Source organism: Pectinophora gossypiella, chromosome 5 (genome assembly GCF_024362695.1).
Source record: "Pectinophora gossypiella chromosome 5, ilPecGoss1.1, whole genome shotgun sequence".
Lineage (NCBI taxonomy): Eukaryota > Metazoa > Arthropoda > Insecta > Lepidoptera > Gelechiidae > Pectinophora > Pectinophora gossypiella.
This window is the reverse complement of record NC_065408.1, coordinates 3,953,362-3,970,231: the sequence shown is the minus strand read 5'-3', so window position 1 is coordinate 3,970,231 and position 16,870 is coordinate 3,953,362. Positions and strand designations below refer to the sequence as shown.

The 16,870-nt window shown below is 37.5% G+C and overlaps 2 protein-coding genes across 2 annotated transcripts in view; both read right to left on the bottom strand.

Moving 5' to 3' along the window:
• Positions 1 to 16,870, bottom strand: part of LOC126366643 (elongation of very long chain fatty acids protein AAEL008004-like) — a 59,055-nt gene that overhangs the window by 39,524 nt on the left and 2,661 nt on the right. The window lies entirely within an intron of this gene.
• Positions 6,448 to 10,396, bottom strand: LOC126366614 (uncharacterized). Its single transcript, XM_050009788.1, has 2 exons — positions 10,257 to 10,396; positions 6,448 to 9,618 (listed from the first exon to the last, which is right to left on the bottom strand). Exon 2 carries the CDS (start codon positions 9,079 to 9,081, stop codon positions 7,588 to 7,590), a length of 1,494 nt encoding a protein of 497 aa, XP_049865745.1. The 5' UTR covers positions 9,082 to 9,618; positions 10,257 to 10,396; the 3' UTR covers positions 6,448 to 7,587.

Sequence of the window (16,870 nt, the reverse complement as noted above, 5' to 3'; positions counted from 1 at the left end):
AAAATTATGAAAAATATACCTACACTCGAAATGTAAGGAGGCCATACCCCACGGAATAGAAGAAAGAGGTAGGAAGAGGCAAGTGAGCGCGAAACGCGCGCCATACAAGTATGAGCAAATAATTCATACTTCAACTTTGCACTCCACTCGTCTGCAAGCTTTACAACGCACGGAGCTCCGTGATAGTATATAAAAGGTGGTCTTGTGCAATATAATAGGGAAAAAAATCTAATAAGTACCTATTATCATTGAAGGAGACCCGTTCTTATCACGGGAACGCTAAAAACTTTAGTATGATCGATAAAAGGTGGTACTTACCCGGTATGTTTCGGAGGCAGAGTATTTTTAATATAATCAGTTGTACGGCGGGGTTTAATACAACCCCCGCCCGCTTTTGTCCGAAATTGCTGCCGGAAACATGTCAATTACGAATATTCTACGCTAACACGCGTTAGTGACGTAACTGCTTGTTTTGGCCAATTTTCGAGCATAGGCCAATTTTCGACGTAACTTTCACTCTACTGCATGTGAACATCAAGATTTTAAGTAACTGTGCATGTTCGTAACTTTTTAAACTTCATAAAAATGAGTATAATTCGAAGATATACCACGATGAAAATACGTATTAAAGTTAACAGTTCGTTAAACGGTAATGTCTTCAAAATATAATTAGGTAACGGCCATTTTAATATTACCTCGAAAGCAGCGTCTTAAGATTTTATAAGTACATCTTATCTATCTAAATATATAAAAGGAGAAACTGACTGACTGACATATCAACGCACAGCCTAAACGGCTAAACGTAGGTACCTGAAATTCGGAAGGGACGTAGCTTAAGTACCGTAGAGGTGCACTAAGAAAGGAATTCCCGAAAATCCTTTTGTATGAAAAATCTAAACCGCTTTAGTTAGGCACTTGAAATTTGGCATGCAGGTACCTTAGTAAACTTAAAGCTTAGTTGCAACAGGATATTGCAAAATTCCCACGGGAACGAGAGTTAGCGGGAAAAAGCATTTGTATGAAAAAATGTAAACCGCGTAATAAGATACACGTCACGCGGACGAAGTCGCGTGCAAAAGCTAGTATATTATTATAAAGATGAACTATAGTGTAATCCGAAAAGTAAAACAGTAACTAAGGTACCTAATCAGGGTAACGTTCCGGTAATTTATTCTTCCTCTATCCTGTGAAAATAAAAACTCAATGTTCTGACAGTACGAGTCCTAGAAATTATCAACAGCTTACATACGAATATGAATATTGATACTTTCTCAACAGGCTCTTCGATAGGAAAATTACAGTCGATAGCAAATACGAACACGCACGTCAACAATTAACGTTTTAAAATGCAGCGCAAAATGTCGGAGTGATGCAAAAAAATCGCGTGAAAAAAACTATGTCCGGCGCAGTCCGGTTCTAGCGATATGTTGCCATATCCTGAAATATCGTAATGAACCAAGGTCCTTTCAGTACATGAGTAATATTTGTACTTTCTTATAAATAGATTTCTTTTATTTTAATTTATTTAGTACAAAAAAAAAATACCAACGCACATTGACAAACTTGTAGTTTCAGTACGATCTACTCTGAACCGGGGCGTGCGGGTACTTACGAAACATGGAATTATTATTCTATAGTATCTGCTTACCCCGGTGGGAAATAGGCGTGATTTTATGTATACATGTCTGAATAAAAAAATAAATTAATAAAATAAGCAGTAAGTATGTTCACTTAATGTTTATTCACTTATATCAAGTGCTGGAGAGTAAAGAAAAATAGACAATTATTGAAAATTATCGAAGACAGATGAGGTCAAGATATGATCACTTAATAATAAAACAGAGAATTTATTAAAATACAAAGAGTAATGGGTAATACCAAGAAGTTCTTAAATAGAACAAGTTAAAGAAGAGGCGATCATGGTATCTTATAAAAAAGTCAAAGAGATGGCGAAAGAGAAAGATGGAGAATGCTAAGAGAGAGTTCCTCTTAAGTTAAAGAAGTCCTTTTTGGTGAGAAGTATCGAATTTGTTCAAACTTAAGAAAGATACTCTCATCACGTAGGTCAGCTGGAAGAAATCTCTTTTTTAGAGATAAGCTTACCTGTACTGTCTGATTTCTTTGTGTGTTTCTTTCTGTGTTCTATTGTGTACAAATAAATAAATAAAGATGCAGGTGTTATTCATTTTTTTTTTCATTATATATCTGCTACCTATAATTATACAAGAAACATAACACAGCCTGAGAGGCTTTCAAAACTGGTTAGACAAGAATGACATATAATATACAAAATAATCTAGTCTCACGCTCTTAAAACAACTATGTTCATCCAAATTTTATAGACACAAAAATGCAGACTTCTCAAAACACTTGACTGCGTTCAAAGGTCAAGAGACGAGGTATAAGTACTTGACAGAAAGCAAATAATTTTATTTTTAACTTGAGACTTCACAAAAACATAAAGTTTAAGTTAAAAATAAAATATTTCGAACACCAATACCTACTTTAATTTTAATTTAAATAGAATTTTTATTTTAAATAGACAAATTGCTTTTTACTGACGTACCCTGTAGTTTTGCTAAAGTCTTCTTTTTCTTGTTGTATTGAGAAGTGTATTACCAACCCCAACAACCCTGGTGTCAGGGTTATTATTAAGCCGCCAAAGGCCCCTGACATGACTCATGTAACGACTACTTACTTACATCAGTAAGTACGGATCCTTCCGAAGCACGGATCAGCTTACTTTTTGGACAATCAGGTGACCAGCCTGTAATGTCCTAACAAAACTAGGGATCACAAAGCGATTTTTGTAATATCACGGAGGCCAACTGCTACAGTGACTGGGACCCATTGCAACTCCGTGAGAAGTAAATGAAAATCCTCTACACATTACGTAATCAAGTATTATTACCTAGTACAAATAGACAGACACGAAAATCACGTGTGATGACAGCTGAGACGATGAAAGTAGGAGCCGAGACTCGCTATTACGAACGAAGTTATGAGAACCACATAACCTCAAAACCGCAACCTTAGAAACCGAGACTTTAAAGACTAAAAACCTGCATAAAGCCTAGTGTGTACTGGGAGGTACGAACGAAAAGGAAAATGCACGAAATGTACATTAATATTGCCAAAAACAGTAATAATTGTTGAAATTATTGATACTTATTTTCCTCCCACTTTTTTTTTTTTGACGTGACTTATTGTAGATTTGCTGCAAACGGCATTAACTACATGGCCGGACAAACTCGACATTTGTCCGGCAGTGTTGGTTATAGCTTGTATGAAAAAAAAAACAAATATATTAACGTTCATAGTAAAATATTCATAAACCTATTTATGTTTTTTCAGTGACATAACAAAGTGATTTTAAACTTTGTACGGATGCCTGTTGTCTTAAACGTTGTACCGGGTGACAGCCTTCAGCGCTCCTCATTTGTCCGGCCAAGTAGTTAGTGCCATCTGCGGCAAATCTACAATAAGTCAGATGAAAAAAAAAACAAACAACACAAACGTACGGATGCAAAACATGATCTAAAGTGTATGCAGAGCCTAAGCATTCACTTTCATTTTAAATATTATAACTCTTTTCTATTTTCCTTTTACTTACATTACTGGGTGAATGATCGTCATACGCGTAACTTATTACTAGATCGATAATAATAAATAAATACCAATACATGACAATCGGTATCGATATTGCAACTGCTGCAATAGCTAATAGAGACAGAATATTGACGTTTATGTATGGATATTGGCAAGTAATTGATTGTATATTGTGTTGTTTCACTCACACACACGCACACACACTCACATTATGTTTCATTACATTGAGGGTTTTTTTTAGTCACAGGGATTGTAACCTGCGTGACAGAGGACAGCAGGAACTGTCAGTACTATTCAGAGACGAAGAACAGAAGTCCTAGTACGGCTTTGAGATAGACTACTCCGGCCGCCATTCCACTCGCGTCAGACATAGTACTGCGGGGCGAAAGGCTGGAGGGAAACCACTGCCCTATTTTTCCCTAAAAAGTATCATGGAGAATGCTAGACCGACGTGAGCATGTCTCTTAAATTAGCGATGATGATGTAGGTACTACGACATACGGACTACCTATGTGATAGCTTTTTGTATTAGATAGAAAAAAAATGTAAATACACAGTAATAGTATACAAAATTTTAAGGTATTTTTATAGGAGGAAATTGGTTGCGTTCGTGAAAAAGCCTTAATAAGTGATTTTAATAAAAAAGTAATGCTTATTTCTAAATATATTGCTGCATTGTTGTATAAAACATTACATAAATTCTAAGAATGTTATTAAGACAATATAATAGTTTAGCAGCATTGTACTCGACAGAATCCGGATATAGGTAATTTGCCGCGATTTAATCTTCTAGATATTATACTTTTAGCGGCTCTATGAGGTCGTTGTTTGGTATTTCATATAAAAGTTTTTGGAAAAAATAGATTACTTATAAGAGAAAACCCTGTTTCAACTGGGAAAAATAATACGTGAAAATTAATTCTTCATACTAAATACAATGTAATACATGTCAAAATTTCAAAATACACATCGACCTTAACAGATAGGTCTAGTCAAAAAGACCGCTCCGGATCGCACCCGGTGGGAAAGTACCATTACGCTGAAATCACTGAATCAATACTAAAGCTAAGTTAGATAAGTTAGATATTTTGCCTTTTCTTAACTATATTACCCCTTTATTGGATTACAGCGTTTTTTATGGAACAGGAAGAGCCTATACTGATTGTATCTCTACCATCAGTAAAATAATGTTTAGTCACCCAGGTCAGATGTTGGGGGATTAAAAAGGCTACATTGAATTCATCTTAAAAAACTATATTGCTTTTGTGGCCTTTATAAAACTGCTGAACACATTTTATGTTATCTTTTCACCCAGTCCAAAAAAAGTTAAACAATAAGTTATATTATACTTTACAAATTACAGAATATAAAATAATTTATGAGCAAGGGTTATATGAGGCGTATTAAATCCTTCGTGATAAAACACGTGATTTTTGCAACGCCCTGCACAAGTTGCGAATAGATGATTTGCATTTAACGTATACTGTTTTGCATCATAACCTATGCGTTGAGGGTTAAATTATTGCATGACTAGCTGCATTGGTATGTAACATAAACTGCCTATATACGTCCCACTGCTGGGCACAGGCCTCCCCTCAATCAACCGGAGGGGGTATGGAGCATACTCCACCACGCTGCTCCAATGCGGGTCGGTGGAGGTGTTTTTACGGCTAATAGCCGGGACCAACGGCTTAACGTGCCCTCCGAAGCACGGAATCATTTTACTTTTTCGGACAATCAGGTGATTCAAGCCTGAAAAGTCCTTACCAAACAAAGGACAGTCTCACAAAGTGACTTCGACAATTTCCCCATCGGGAATCGAACCCGGACCTCCAGATCGTGAGCCTAACGCTCTAACCACTAGATCACGGAGGCTGTTAGGTTAGGTTCAATATAAATTATGAAATTCTGATTACGTAATAAAGACAGATCTATAACTACCAAAATCATTTTCTTTTTTTCTATTTAACTTATTTATGAATTTCAATCGAGAAAAACGTAATAAAAAGTCAGACATTTTATCACGTTTTTCTAAGACGTCACAGTGTGCTTTTTCATATAAATTCCATATTAATTTCGTATTTTGACGTTTAGTAAAAAGTAACTGATTTGACTAGTAGGGAACTAGCCTATTCACTTTTGAAAATACATGCATGCAATGTCACTTGAAACCATTGACAGATCACCGTTGTTTTCAAGTAAATCGTCTCTGTGACTGATTGTAAAAGTGTTGTTCATTGAAAAAAAGACACATTTTAAAAGTCAAAAGTTAATAGTATATGCGAGTCATTTGTTAATGAATGGAGATTTTAATAAATAGTCATCATCATCAGCCCATTAACGTCCCTACTGCTGGGGCACAGGCCTTCCCTATGGATGGATCGGGCCTTAAACCATCACGCGGGCCCAGTGCGGATTGATGGTTGTTAACGACTGCTAATGCAGCCGGGACCAACGGCTTAACGTGCCTTCCGAAGCACGGAGGAGCTCGAGATGAAAACTTTTTTTTGTGGTCACCCATCCTATGACCGGCCCTTGCGAATGTTGCTTAACTTCAACAATCGCAGACCGAGCGCGTTTACCGCTGCGCCACCGAGCTCCTCAAATAAATAGTAAAGGTACTTAATGGATATTTAACATAACATACATAAACAGCCTATTTACGTCCCACTGCTGGGCACAGGCCTCCCCTCAATCAACCGGAGGGGGTATGGAGCCTACTCCACCACGCTGCTCCACTGCGGGTTGGTGGAGGTGTTTTTACGGCTAATAGCCGGGACCAACGGCTTAACGTGCCTGTTGGAGGCGATGGTCGCTCCGGTAAATAAAACTCTTCGAGATGTTAAAGTGGACTGTATTAGAATTAAGAACTAGGAAATATTTACATAAAGTTAAAAGATACAAGAAAACGTGCCTCGTCGGCAAAGTCCGTGGCGTAAAGTCCTGTAATATTGCCATAGGACAAAATATTGCAGTAAAAATAATATAGACCTTGATGTTGCCAACATGCTGCGGCCTCACAGAATATGACTTATTTTTAAATTGAAGTAATTAACCTTTTAAAGCACAACTTATAGAGTAGAATATCAAACTATTAAAGACATACTACTGAAGTGAAGCTAATCAATTCAATGTAAAACATTCATTTTAATGTATTCTATGAAGCACATGAATAACATTTCTTTTAAGTTAAGTGAAAAACAATCTAGTGAAAACTTTAGACACATAAGTACAAATAGTAACCTTTTACATCTGATACAATGCCTTTATATAAGTTAAAGAAAAACTATCGACCAGAGTATAGATGTACAACAGTTTTAAGAAATTGTTATTATTAAAAGAGAAAACATTACATCTCATAACAATATTTGTAAGAAAACTGTTTGCAAAATGAAAACATTAAAATAATAATTTTATGTAACTTATTCTATATAAAAATATCCTATAATAGGTATGTAAGTAAAACATAACAATGTATCTTAAGGTGAGTAAAAAACATAAGCATCAATCTTATAAAACAAAATAACTTTGTAATCTTATTCTAAAATTTACCTACCAATGCATGTAATGCTCATTCCGAATAATGAGTTGTGTAACGTGAATTTTTAAATAATATCAAGGGGTATTCCTTAACATAGGTAACATTAGCATGGTTAAGCCTGCCCCCTACTCTTAAAAGGCCCTGTTCATCTACAAATGGAAACAAAGGCTTTAAGATACCTACCTTTCAAAACAATAACCATTTCCTATAGAGTGGAATTCCTCTTTAAGTGAAGCAAAGTAATCATGTTTCAAAACCAGTCTCAATGCATTATTTAAACTCAGCACTAGACAAATAGTTATTACGTTTTTTATCGTTTTTAGATTTAATATTGCGACAGAATCTCAGTACATAAGTAAACTCGTGTTATTTTTGTATGGACGAATACTTGTAAATATAATAGATTACCTCTGCTTGCGATTGCGCGACCATGGAGATCACGGCGCTGGAGGACGGGCTTCAGGTAGGTTTGCAGGTGACCCGGGTGTAGCAGACTTCAGCTCAGGTAAATTAACAGGTAAGTCCATATGTTCATTGAATGAATACTCACTGTTTCGCAGAAAGTCTGGGCCGTGCCACCATAACTTGGAGTGTGGAAGATCACTGGGGTTAATACCTCTGCTTACTAGATCGGCAGGGTTATCAATAGTATTAACATAAAGCCAGTGAAAGTTGGATGTTAAGTCGCAAACAACTTTTATTCTATTTGCCACATATGCTCCCAGCTTTGCCACCTCTGTCTTCATCCAAGCAAGTACTATCTTGCTATCAGAGAACAAGTATACGTTATGGATGGGAATTTTTAACTGAATAGTTTCATACACTTTTTTAACTAACTTTGCAAGTAACAGACATGCATTCAACTCAAGCCTGGGAACAGTTAGGCTTTTACTAAGGGGATTAATCCTGGATTTAGAGCAAAGTAAACTTAGCAGGACCTCACCTGTCGACGATGTGACCCGCAGGTATGTACAGCAACCATAAGCCACCTTGCTGGAGGCATCGGCAAACCCAATGAGCTCCACCTTGACTGCTTGTTTCACAGGAATATTCCTACTTAAATAAATTGGCTCTAACTTATTCAAGCTTTCTATAAATTGTAACCATTCATTTTTTATGTTTTCAGGGAGAGGAGAGTCCCAACCTACGTTTGCAGACCATATCTTCTGTAGTATGACCTTTGCCCTAACTATAATGGGGCTTGCGTAACCCATGGGATCGAAAAATTTGCAAACGTAACTTAAAATATTACGCTTAGTTACTCGTTTAAAATCGTATGGTCCAGGGGATGAAATTATGAAAGAATCGTCACTTAAATCGACATTCAAACCTAGTGCTTTAAAACTCTGATTCTCTGGGCTAGGCAGCTCATTTAAGTGCCGCTGTTCCGGCAGTATGTCAGACAAGACGTCAGGGTTGTTGGATGTCCATTTATGTGTCTGAAATCCACCTCTAGCAAGCATTTCCCGCAACTCATTCTTTGCTGTAACTAACGTAGATAAGTCGTCATTAGAATATAAAATGTCATCAACGTAACAACAATTATCTAGAATAAATGAAGCTAATGGGAGCTCATTATTAAATCGCGTTGATAACTCTTTTAAACAGCGTGTGGCCAGGTAACTAGAACTTTTTAGCCCGTACGTAACGGTATCCAATTGAATACATTTAATGTCCTCATTTGGACTGTCCCGCCACAACACATTTTGTAAGGAAGTGTACTGAGGATTGATTCGTATGTTTCTAAACATATGGCGAATGTCAGCCGTAATCGTGTACGCGCCGAAACGGTACAATAAAATGATATCAAAGAGGTCTCGTTGAACAACAGGTCCATTCAATAGCAAGTCATTCAAAGACACTCCCTTGCTACCCTTCAATGATCCATCAAAAACAGTTCTTAAGCGAGTTGACCTACTGTGTTCATTCATGACAGCAAAATGAGCAAAAAAGTATAGGGGATCCCTAGCAAAATCGTATTGCTCAATGTCAACATAATGCGCATGGTTCAATTTTATAAAATCTTTAATAAAGCTCTGATATTCAGAGAAAGACTTCTCATCTTTATGTAATCGTTTTTCTAAACTCAAAAATCGCTGAAGTGCACTATGGAATGAATCACCTAATGTATTGCTTACCTCATCTAAAGGCAATTTCAAAGGCAAATCTAATGAAAATTGATTGTCCTGCAACTTCACAGAGTTTTGAAATATATTTTCGCAGAGCTCTTGCTCTGTAGTTTTTTCATTATATACATGTGGTACACTTTCAGCTTCCCAAAATGAACTTACAGCATTATTAAGACCGTTATCACAGCTTTGACAAAACAAAGATACAACCTTATCAGCCGCATGCTGGTCTGCAACACTACCTCCCACTACATAGCCGAACTCGGTGTTTATGAAGCGCGGTGTGGGCAGCTCATTCTGCAATGAGAGGCGCTCTGGCTCCGTGGATGGCAGTATCACCTGAAAAAATATGTCCGCACCCATAAGCATATTAATTTCCCCAGGCACATTAAAGTTATCATCTGCAAGTGGTAAGGCAGGTGGGATGAACATACACGACAAGTCAATCTTGTTTTGTGGGAGTTTGCATGTGATTGTGTCAATGACATGGCAGTTGACCGTAGTTGAATAGTCAGACTTCAATGAATAGACATGCAACGGAAGGGAATAGGATATTTTGGTCTTTGCATTGGAAATACCAACTATATCAGCCGCATTCCGCTTAGGAGTCATGCCTAGCATATTGACAAGCTTGCTGGTAACAAACGAAGCCTGTGAGCCACTGTCTAATAAGGCCTTTATGGTGTGCTCCGTGCCATCCTTAGCAACAACCTTGACACGGCAAGTGGGAAGGATCACATGTGCATTGTCACAAGAAAAATTGCATGACTGTATTTTATTGACCACTTCCTCAGCGTGCAGTAATGTATTATGTGCTTGCCTGCATGTAGCGCATCGGAAATGGTATCTGCATTTTTTAGTGTGTGAATTTAAGCATATCTCACACAACTTGTTAGCCCTAACAAACTTTATTCTGTCAGCGACAGCCATACATTTAAAATGCGGGCAGTTAAATAATTTGTGGGTTGTGGACTTACATTTCAGACATCCGGAGGCTCCTGAGTCGGTTGCGATGTTGACAGCCAGTTTCTTCCTTACCATACCCTGGTCTGCAGTTTCCAGAGCCATGGCTCGTCGTTCTAGGTACTCAAGGAACTCCTTGAGGGACGGGTCAGCCTTCAGGTCTCGTTCCATCTGATATGCTCGTGCCGTGTAGGTATCTAGTTTGCGAAACAAAAGACACAATAATATGGCATCCCACGATTTAACTGAGTCGTCTAAGTTCTTTAAAGCCGCAATTTCCTGCCTAACTGTCGATATAAACTCGCGCAGTTGCACTGAGGTTGATTTTGATACAGAGGGCATATCCAAGATTGTGTTAATATGATCACAAATAATCAAGTGACGATTGTCATATCTACTGTTAATTAATTGCAATGCCTCTTCATAGCTCTCATCTAACAAAGGTAAGTTCTTAATTAAGTCATAAGGCTCATCTTTTAACAAAGTCCTTAAATAGTACATGCGTTGGATATTGTCTAACGAACTGTTGTTATGAATCATACTGTTATACAGTTGAATAAACGGTTTAAAGTCACCGTACTTACCAGTGAAAGGTTTAATTTGAATTTGAGGCAGATTGAGTTTGGCAGCCGTGGCAGACGACGTTGACGGCGTGTTAGGCTTCTCGGTACGCATAGCCGTACCAGAGAGCAAAGACAGTTGGCTGCTCAGGGAACTAAGGGCCGAGTAATACTTGTCCTCCATGGACTCTACATCCTCCTTGTCGTCATCACTAAGCTGTATTATTTCCACATTAAACTGCTCGTACTCCTTGAACGAAGTCTCGAGCCGCGACTTGCGAATGTTTAAGGTGTCCATAGTCGCCTTGTTGAATTGTTCACTAGCCACAAAATTAAAAATCCGTGTCAACGTGCCCTTTACGTATCCTCTTGCTGCAATTAAATGATGAAAACGCTCGTCGTCTGCCATTGCCGTTAATAACAATTACAATAGTATATAACAAACGAATAAAACTTGTATAAATATAAAATGTAAAAAATGAAATTATGATTTAACGAAAAAATTAAAATGGCTGAATGAGTAAAAAATTCAAAAAATTGTTCGGAGATTCGTTCCTCGTCGCGCCGGTAGAGCTTCACTGCGTCACCTTGCTGTGATTGGTTGCCGCTCTGCGTCAAATTTCCCGCTCGTCCGTGATTGGCTGAAATGCTGTGCCGCCGTTGTATTATAGGCCGCACGCACACGGCACACGGAGTGAGTGAGTGGAATAGATGTTGCCCTCTTGCGGTAAATATGTGCGACGAAGACACCGATCAATGATACCCAGTCAATATTGAAGTAGATTGAAGTGAAAAAATTGAAGTCACTTTTATAAAAAAAAATAAAAAATTGCCGCTCACGATAAATTTTGCGTGTAGCTTGAAAATATGAAACAGAATTGATGCTCACGATTATGTAGCGTGAAAACATGTAGGTTTGTTCCTTCTTCTATAATCTTCTTATCGCTGTTTCTGCAGCCTATTATGTAGCGATGGAATGACTAGGAAAAATTTTGCCGCCAAACCTCGTAGGCGCGAAGCGTTTGAAGTTGAAGTTGAAGTGAAGAATGTATAGAATCGCCGCAAATTCCTATTTTGTTGCGATAGATGGCTCGTCCATTAATAATTCGACGTAAATCGCTGCCACCCGTCGTAGGAAAAATGCTATCGTTGACTTTATGTTGACGACACTTTCCCGCCGCCGCGCTGCTTTCTTTGTCTTCAAAGTCACTGATTTTTCCCGGTCTCGTATGGACCAATGTTGGAGGCGATGGTCGCTCCGGTAAATAAAACTCTTCGAGATGTTAAAGTGGACTGTATTAGAATTAAGAACTAGGAAATATTTACATAAAGTTAAAAGATACAAGAAAACGTGCCTCGTCGGCAAAGTCCGTGGCGTAAAGTCCTGTAATATTGCCATAGGACAAAATATTGCAGTAAAAATAATATAGACCTTGATGTTGCCAACAGTGCCCTCCGAAGCACGGAATCATCTTACTTTTTCGGAAAATCAGGTGATTCAAGCCTGAAAAGTCCTTACCAAACAAAGGACAGTCTCACAAAGTGATTTTGACAATGTCCCCATCGGGAATCGAACCCGGACCTCCAGATCGTGAGCCTAACGCTCTTACCACTAGTTACCACTAGACCACGGAGGCTGTTGGATATTAATGGATATTTAATAATGTTTATTTTTATTTCTTTCTTTTTTATAAATATATTTTCCGACTATTCTTAAAACAAAAAGTCATTGACGGTATTTAGTAAATAAATAAAAATGAACCATAATTTAAAATTAATATATTTTCCATCGACGATGTTATTTATTTTTCGTATTTATTCAATAATTCCAAGTTTAAAGAAAACTATTTTTAGCAACAGGTAATATTTTGTTACTTCAAAATAATTTAATTGAAATTATTTGTAAAATTTGGAATTACTTAACTTGAATCGAGGTGTCAAAAAAATAGGTTACACCTACAACGATTGTCATCATAACAAAAATGATTTTTAACATGGTTACTTACAAGTTATTTTTAATGTTACGTAAGAAAAGGAGGGTAAAATTACAATAATCAGAATACAATAAAAAAAAGTAAATTTTCAACCTTTAGGTCACAGTGACTGCAAAGTAATGATACGGCAATGTTTTATGTTTAAACATAAGTGCAGTTTTCACTAACACAATTGGCTCGACAAATATCGCCGATACGGCTCACCTATCACGTTGGTCTAACATAAAGCTCGGTGAGGTGTAGGTACTTAGTTTATCTTCCGATGGATGTACCTCTAACTATCCCATTGGGATATGGTCGTGAGGAGGTATTCATTATGCAAAGCATCATGCCTGTATCCCCGAAGTGGTAAGAATAGGTTTGTAGCATACACTCATCTCACTACCCGTATGTTTAAGTCTAATGTAAATCAATTGTATAAAAATATTTTATGTTTATTTTTTTAAAGAACGTCTAGGGCCCTGCGCCGAGGTTTTTCTTGCAGCTTATTTTCCCCGGCTATACAGGTTGTGAGAAGCTGCAGTAGTTTTAGGCGGATGAGACGTTCGTTATGTGAAAATTGCCGATTCAAAGTGTAAACTATGTTACCAACTGAATAAAGATAGTTTTGAATTTGAATTTGAATGTGGTTCGGACGTAAGTAATGTAGTAGCGACACTTTGGCCATATTTTATTTTTTATTATAAGTTTTTTAATATATGATTTCTTTGAGATTACCTACCTGGTTAACAGCCTCCGTGGTCTAGTGGTTAGAGCGTTAGGCTCACGATCTGGAGGTCCGGGTTCGATTCCCGATGGGGACATTGTCGAAATCATTTTGTGAGACTGTCCTTTGTTTGGTAAGGACTTTTCAGGCTTGAATCACCTGATTGTCCGAAAAAGTAAGATGATTCCGTGCTTCGGAGGGCACGTTAAGCCGTTGGTCCCGGCTATTAGCCGTAAAAACACCTCCACCAACCCGCAGTGGAGCAGCGTGGTGGAGTATGCTACATAGTACATACCCCCTCCGGTTGAATGAGGGCAGGGAGGGAAGGCCTGTGCCCAGCAGTGGGACGTATATAGGCTATTTATATATGTACATATATATATATATATATATATATATATATATATATATATATATATCTGGCATCCGGTCCGCTTACCTAAACTGTAGATTTGACAGGCCCAGTTTTTACAGAAGCGACTGCCTGTCTGACCTTCCAACCCGCGAAGGGAAAACCAGCCCAATACAGATTAGGTCACAAACCTCCGAAACGAATTTCTCGGGAATGTGGGTTTCCTCACGATGTTTTCCTTCACCGCTGAGCACGTGATAATCATTTATAATCCAAACATAAATTCTAAAACAAATTCTAAAATCATTGGTTTACGCCCGTGCTTGAATTCCAATCTGCGACCTCATAATAATGCAATATGTATTATAGCATAAAACGTTTAGCAATTAAGTTGAGGTAGGTTTAACAAGGATAACAGTTACAGTAGTTTTATTTTAATAAGACTGCTTACTTCCTTCAAGTTTTAAGGATATGAGGAAATGAGTGCAAATATTTGAATGTTAACTCCTTAAAGGCTTTTTTTACAAGAACACGTGTTTAATGGCATTTAAAGCAGTATACATAAAATTTTGTTGTTGAAAAAAACAGTAAACAAGTTTGTGTTCATATAAATGAATAATTTTCTATCTTTTCTAAATTCTACCCAAGGCAAAAACTACTTTTTGTCTTAATAAGTATTTACTTAGTCTCGTCAAAAAATAGTTATAAGTATATGCCACTGGTTCAAGAAAAAATCTATACCTACATTTTTGTATACGTAGGTACTTAATAATCATCACTAATTTAAGAGCCACACTCCTGTCGGTAAAGCATTCTTCATGCTACTTTTTTAGGAAAAAATAGAGCAGTGGTGTCCCTCTCGCCTTCCGCCCGCAGTACTCTGTCTAGAAGACGATAGGAGTAGTCTATTTCAAAGCCTTACTAGGACTCCTGTCCTCCGCCTCTGAATAGTACTGACAGCTACTGCTGCCTTCACCGGTACTTAATATACTTAGATCAATCAATCAATCAATCAATAATACTTTATTGCACAACGACATATTTACAAAGGACATAAACATACGAATAAAAACATAAGCACAATAGGCGGCCTTATTGCTAAACAGCAATTTCTGCCAGGCAACCTTAGGGTGAAAGAAGTTTATGCATTGGAGCACGGGGTGGTGCAATAAATACCTATATATGATACCAAAATAACTAAAAATAATAATAATAAAAAATACCGATATTAGATATTTATTAGATATTAGTCTATCTTCACCTCTGTCGCTATCCATTAGCAAATTATTTCCCTCACTTGCTCTTTTAAATTCGTATCATTGTAAATGATAATCACATTAGCGTACGCATCTAATAAGTGTAAGGCGGTCATTACACGACGCGGTCGACCGCGCGGTTTGGCGGTGCTCGTGTGTTAAGAGTCAACAGAGGCCCCGATTCCTGCAGACACCTCCTAATTTTACTTTAAGTTATACCTGTCATTTTCTTATTCGCCGAAAAGGAAACGGACGGATGATTGACAGCTCTTAATTTTAGGAAGAATGAGTAAATGAATGAATAACCCGGGCGAATCAAAAAGGTATCTCGCTGGTATGCAAACCGTTTGACGTGTGCTGTCCACTTAATTCTGTCGGGTTATTGGCAATGTAAAATTTTTAGACGGTTGTTTTAGATTTGTGCTTAAAATTGAAGTGTGTTTCAATTTTTTGCTTGTCGATTACCCGTCCCTTTCCTTTTCGGCGGATAAGAAAATGACAAAATATAACTTAAAATAAAATTTGATGGTATTTATAGGAATTAGCACCAGTTTAATACTACCCAGTACTACCTTGCTGACCGCTTCACCTCCAAACACCATCACGACCGCGTCGTGTGATACCCGCCTTATATCATACAAAGACTGCATGTATGTACTTTAATTGAGTGAAACTATAACATTAGGGTATGACGTAACCGAAGCGAAAGTGAACGGCGCCAGGGCATAAGTTTTCGAGATGAAATTGCGCACAGTAATTTGACATTTGAAATAGAAAATTTTGCGAGTTTCCAAATTTAATAACTTAAATGTTTTTGTTCAAGTTAGGTAATTGCAATTGTTTTAGTACTATAGCGACGTGACCTGTTTGGATATCATCAGAAAAGAAAGTTAGTAAGATAATCTGAACTCTTAACCTCAAACCGTGTTAGTTAGAACGAGCGCATTATCTTCCTGACTAGACAACCTAGACGTATAGGCCTCTCATCTGATAATCTGAGGGTCAAGGCAATGTCTGAGAAGATTATGTCTGAGAGAAACGAATCGAACTGTGAATAAGAAAAGAAAGAAACATTTATTACACTAAAGCACTAAAGAATAAGCACTGAAGAAGGGAAAGCGGCGAAGTCGTTACAGGGTCCCTGAAGTGTTTGCTATCGTGAGCTGATTACCCGCTTCTATGCCTGACATTATGATAGCACGCATCTTTATCTGAATAAAGAGCCGACAATCTGGTCAATAACTTTATCTAGAAAAACTTTAAGGCAGATTATTTGATCAAAATCATTGAAACTAAGTTATAAAATTCAGAAGTCATAATATATATTTTACCATATGCGCAATAAATAGTTACTTTGAGGTCGCAGGTTGGAATCCAGCCTAAACCAATGATTGTCGAATTTGTTTTCGAATTCATGTTTGGATCATAAATGATTATCACGTACTCAGCGGTGAAGGAAAACATCATGAGGAAACCCACAATCTCGAGAAATGCATTTTCGGAGATATGTGACCTAACCTGTATTGGGCTGGTTTTCCCTTTGCGGCTTGAAGGTCAGACAGGCAGTCGCTTCTGTCAAATCTTCAGGTTAGGTAAGTCGACCCCGTGAAAACGGGATAATGCTAGGGAGATGGCCATATGCGCCATAAAAACCAAAGTGTTGCAAAAAGTGATTTAACTAAGTACCGTGACAAATGACAGCCTTTTTTTTCTAGGCCATAATTATAAGAATAAACTTGTTTCCACACACGTCAAAATAA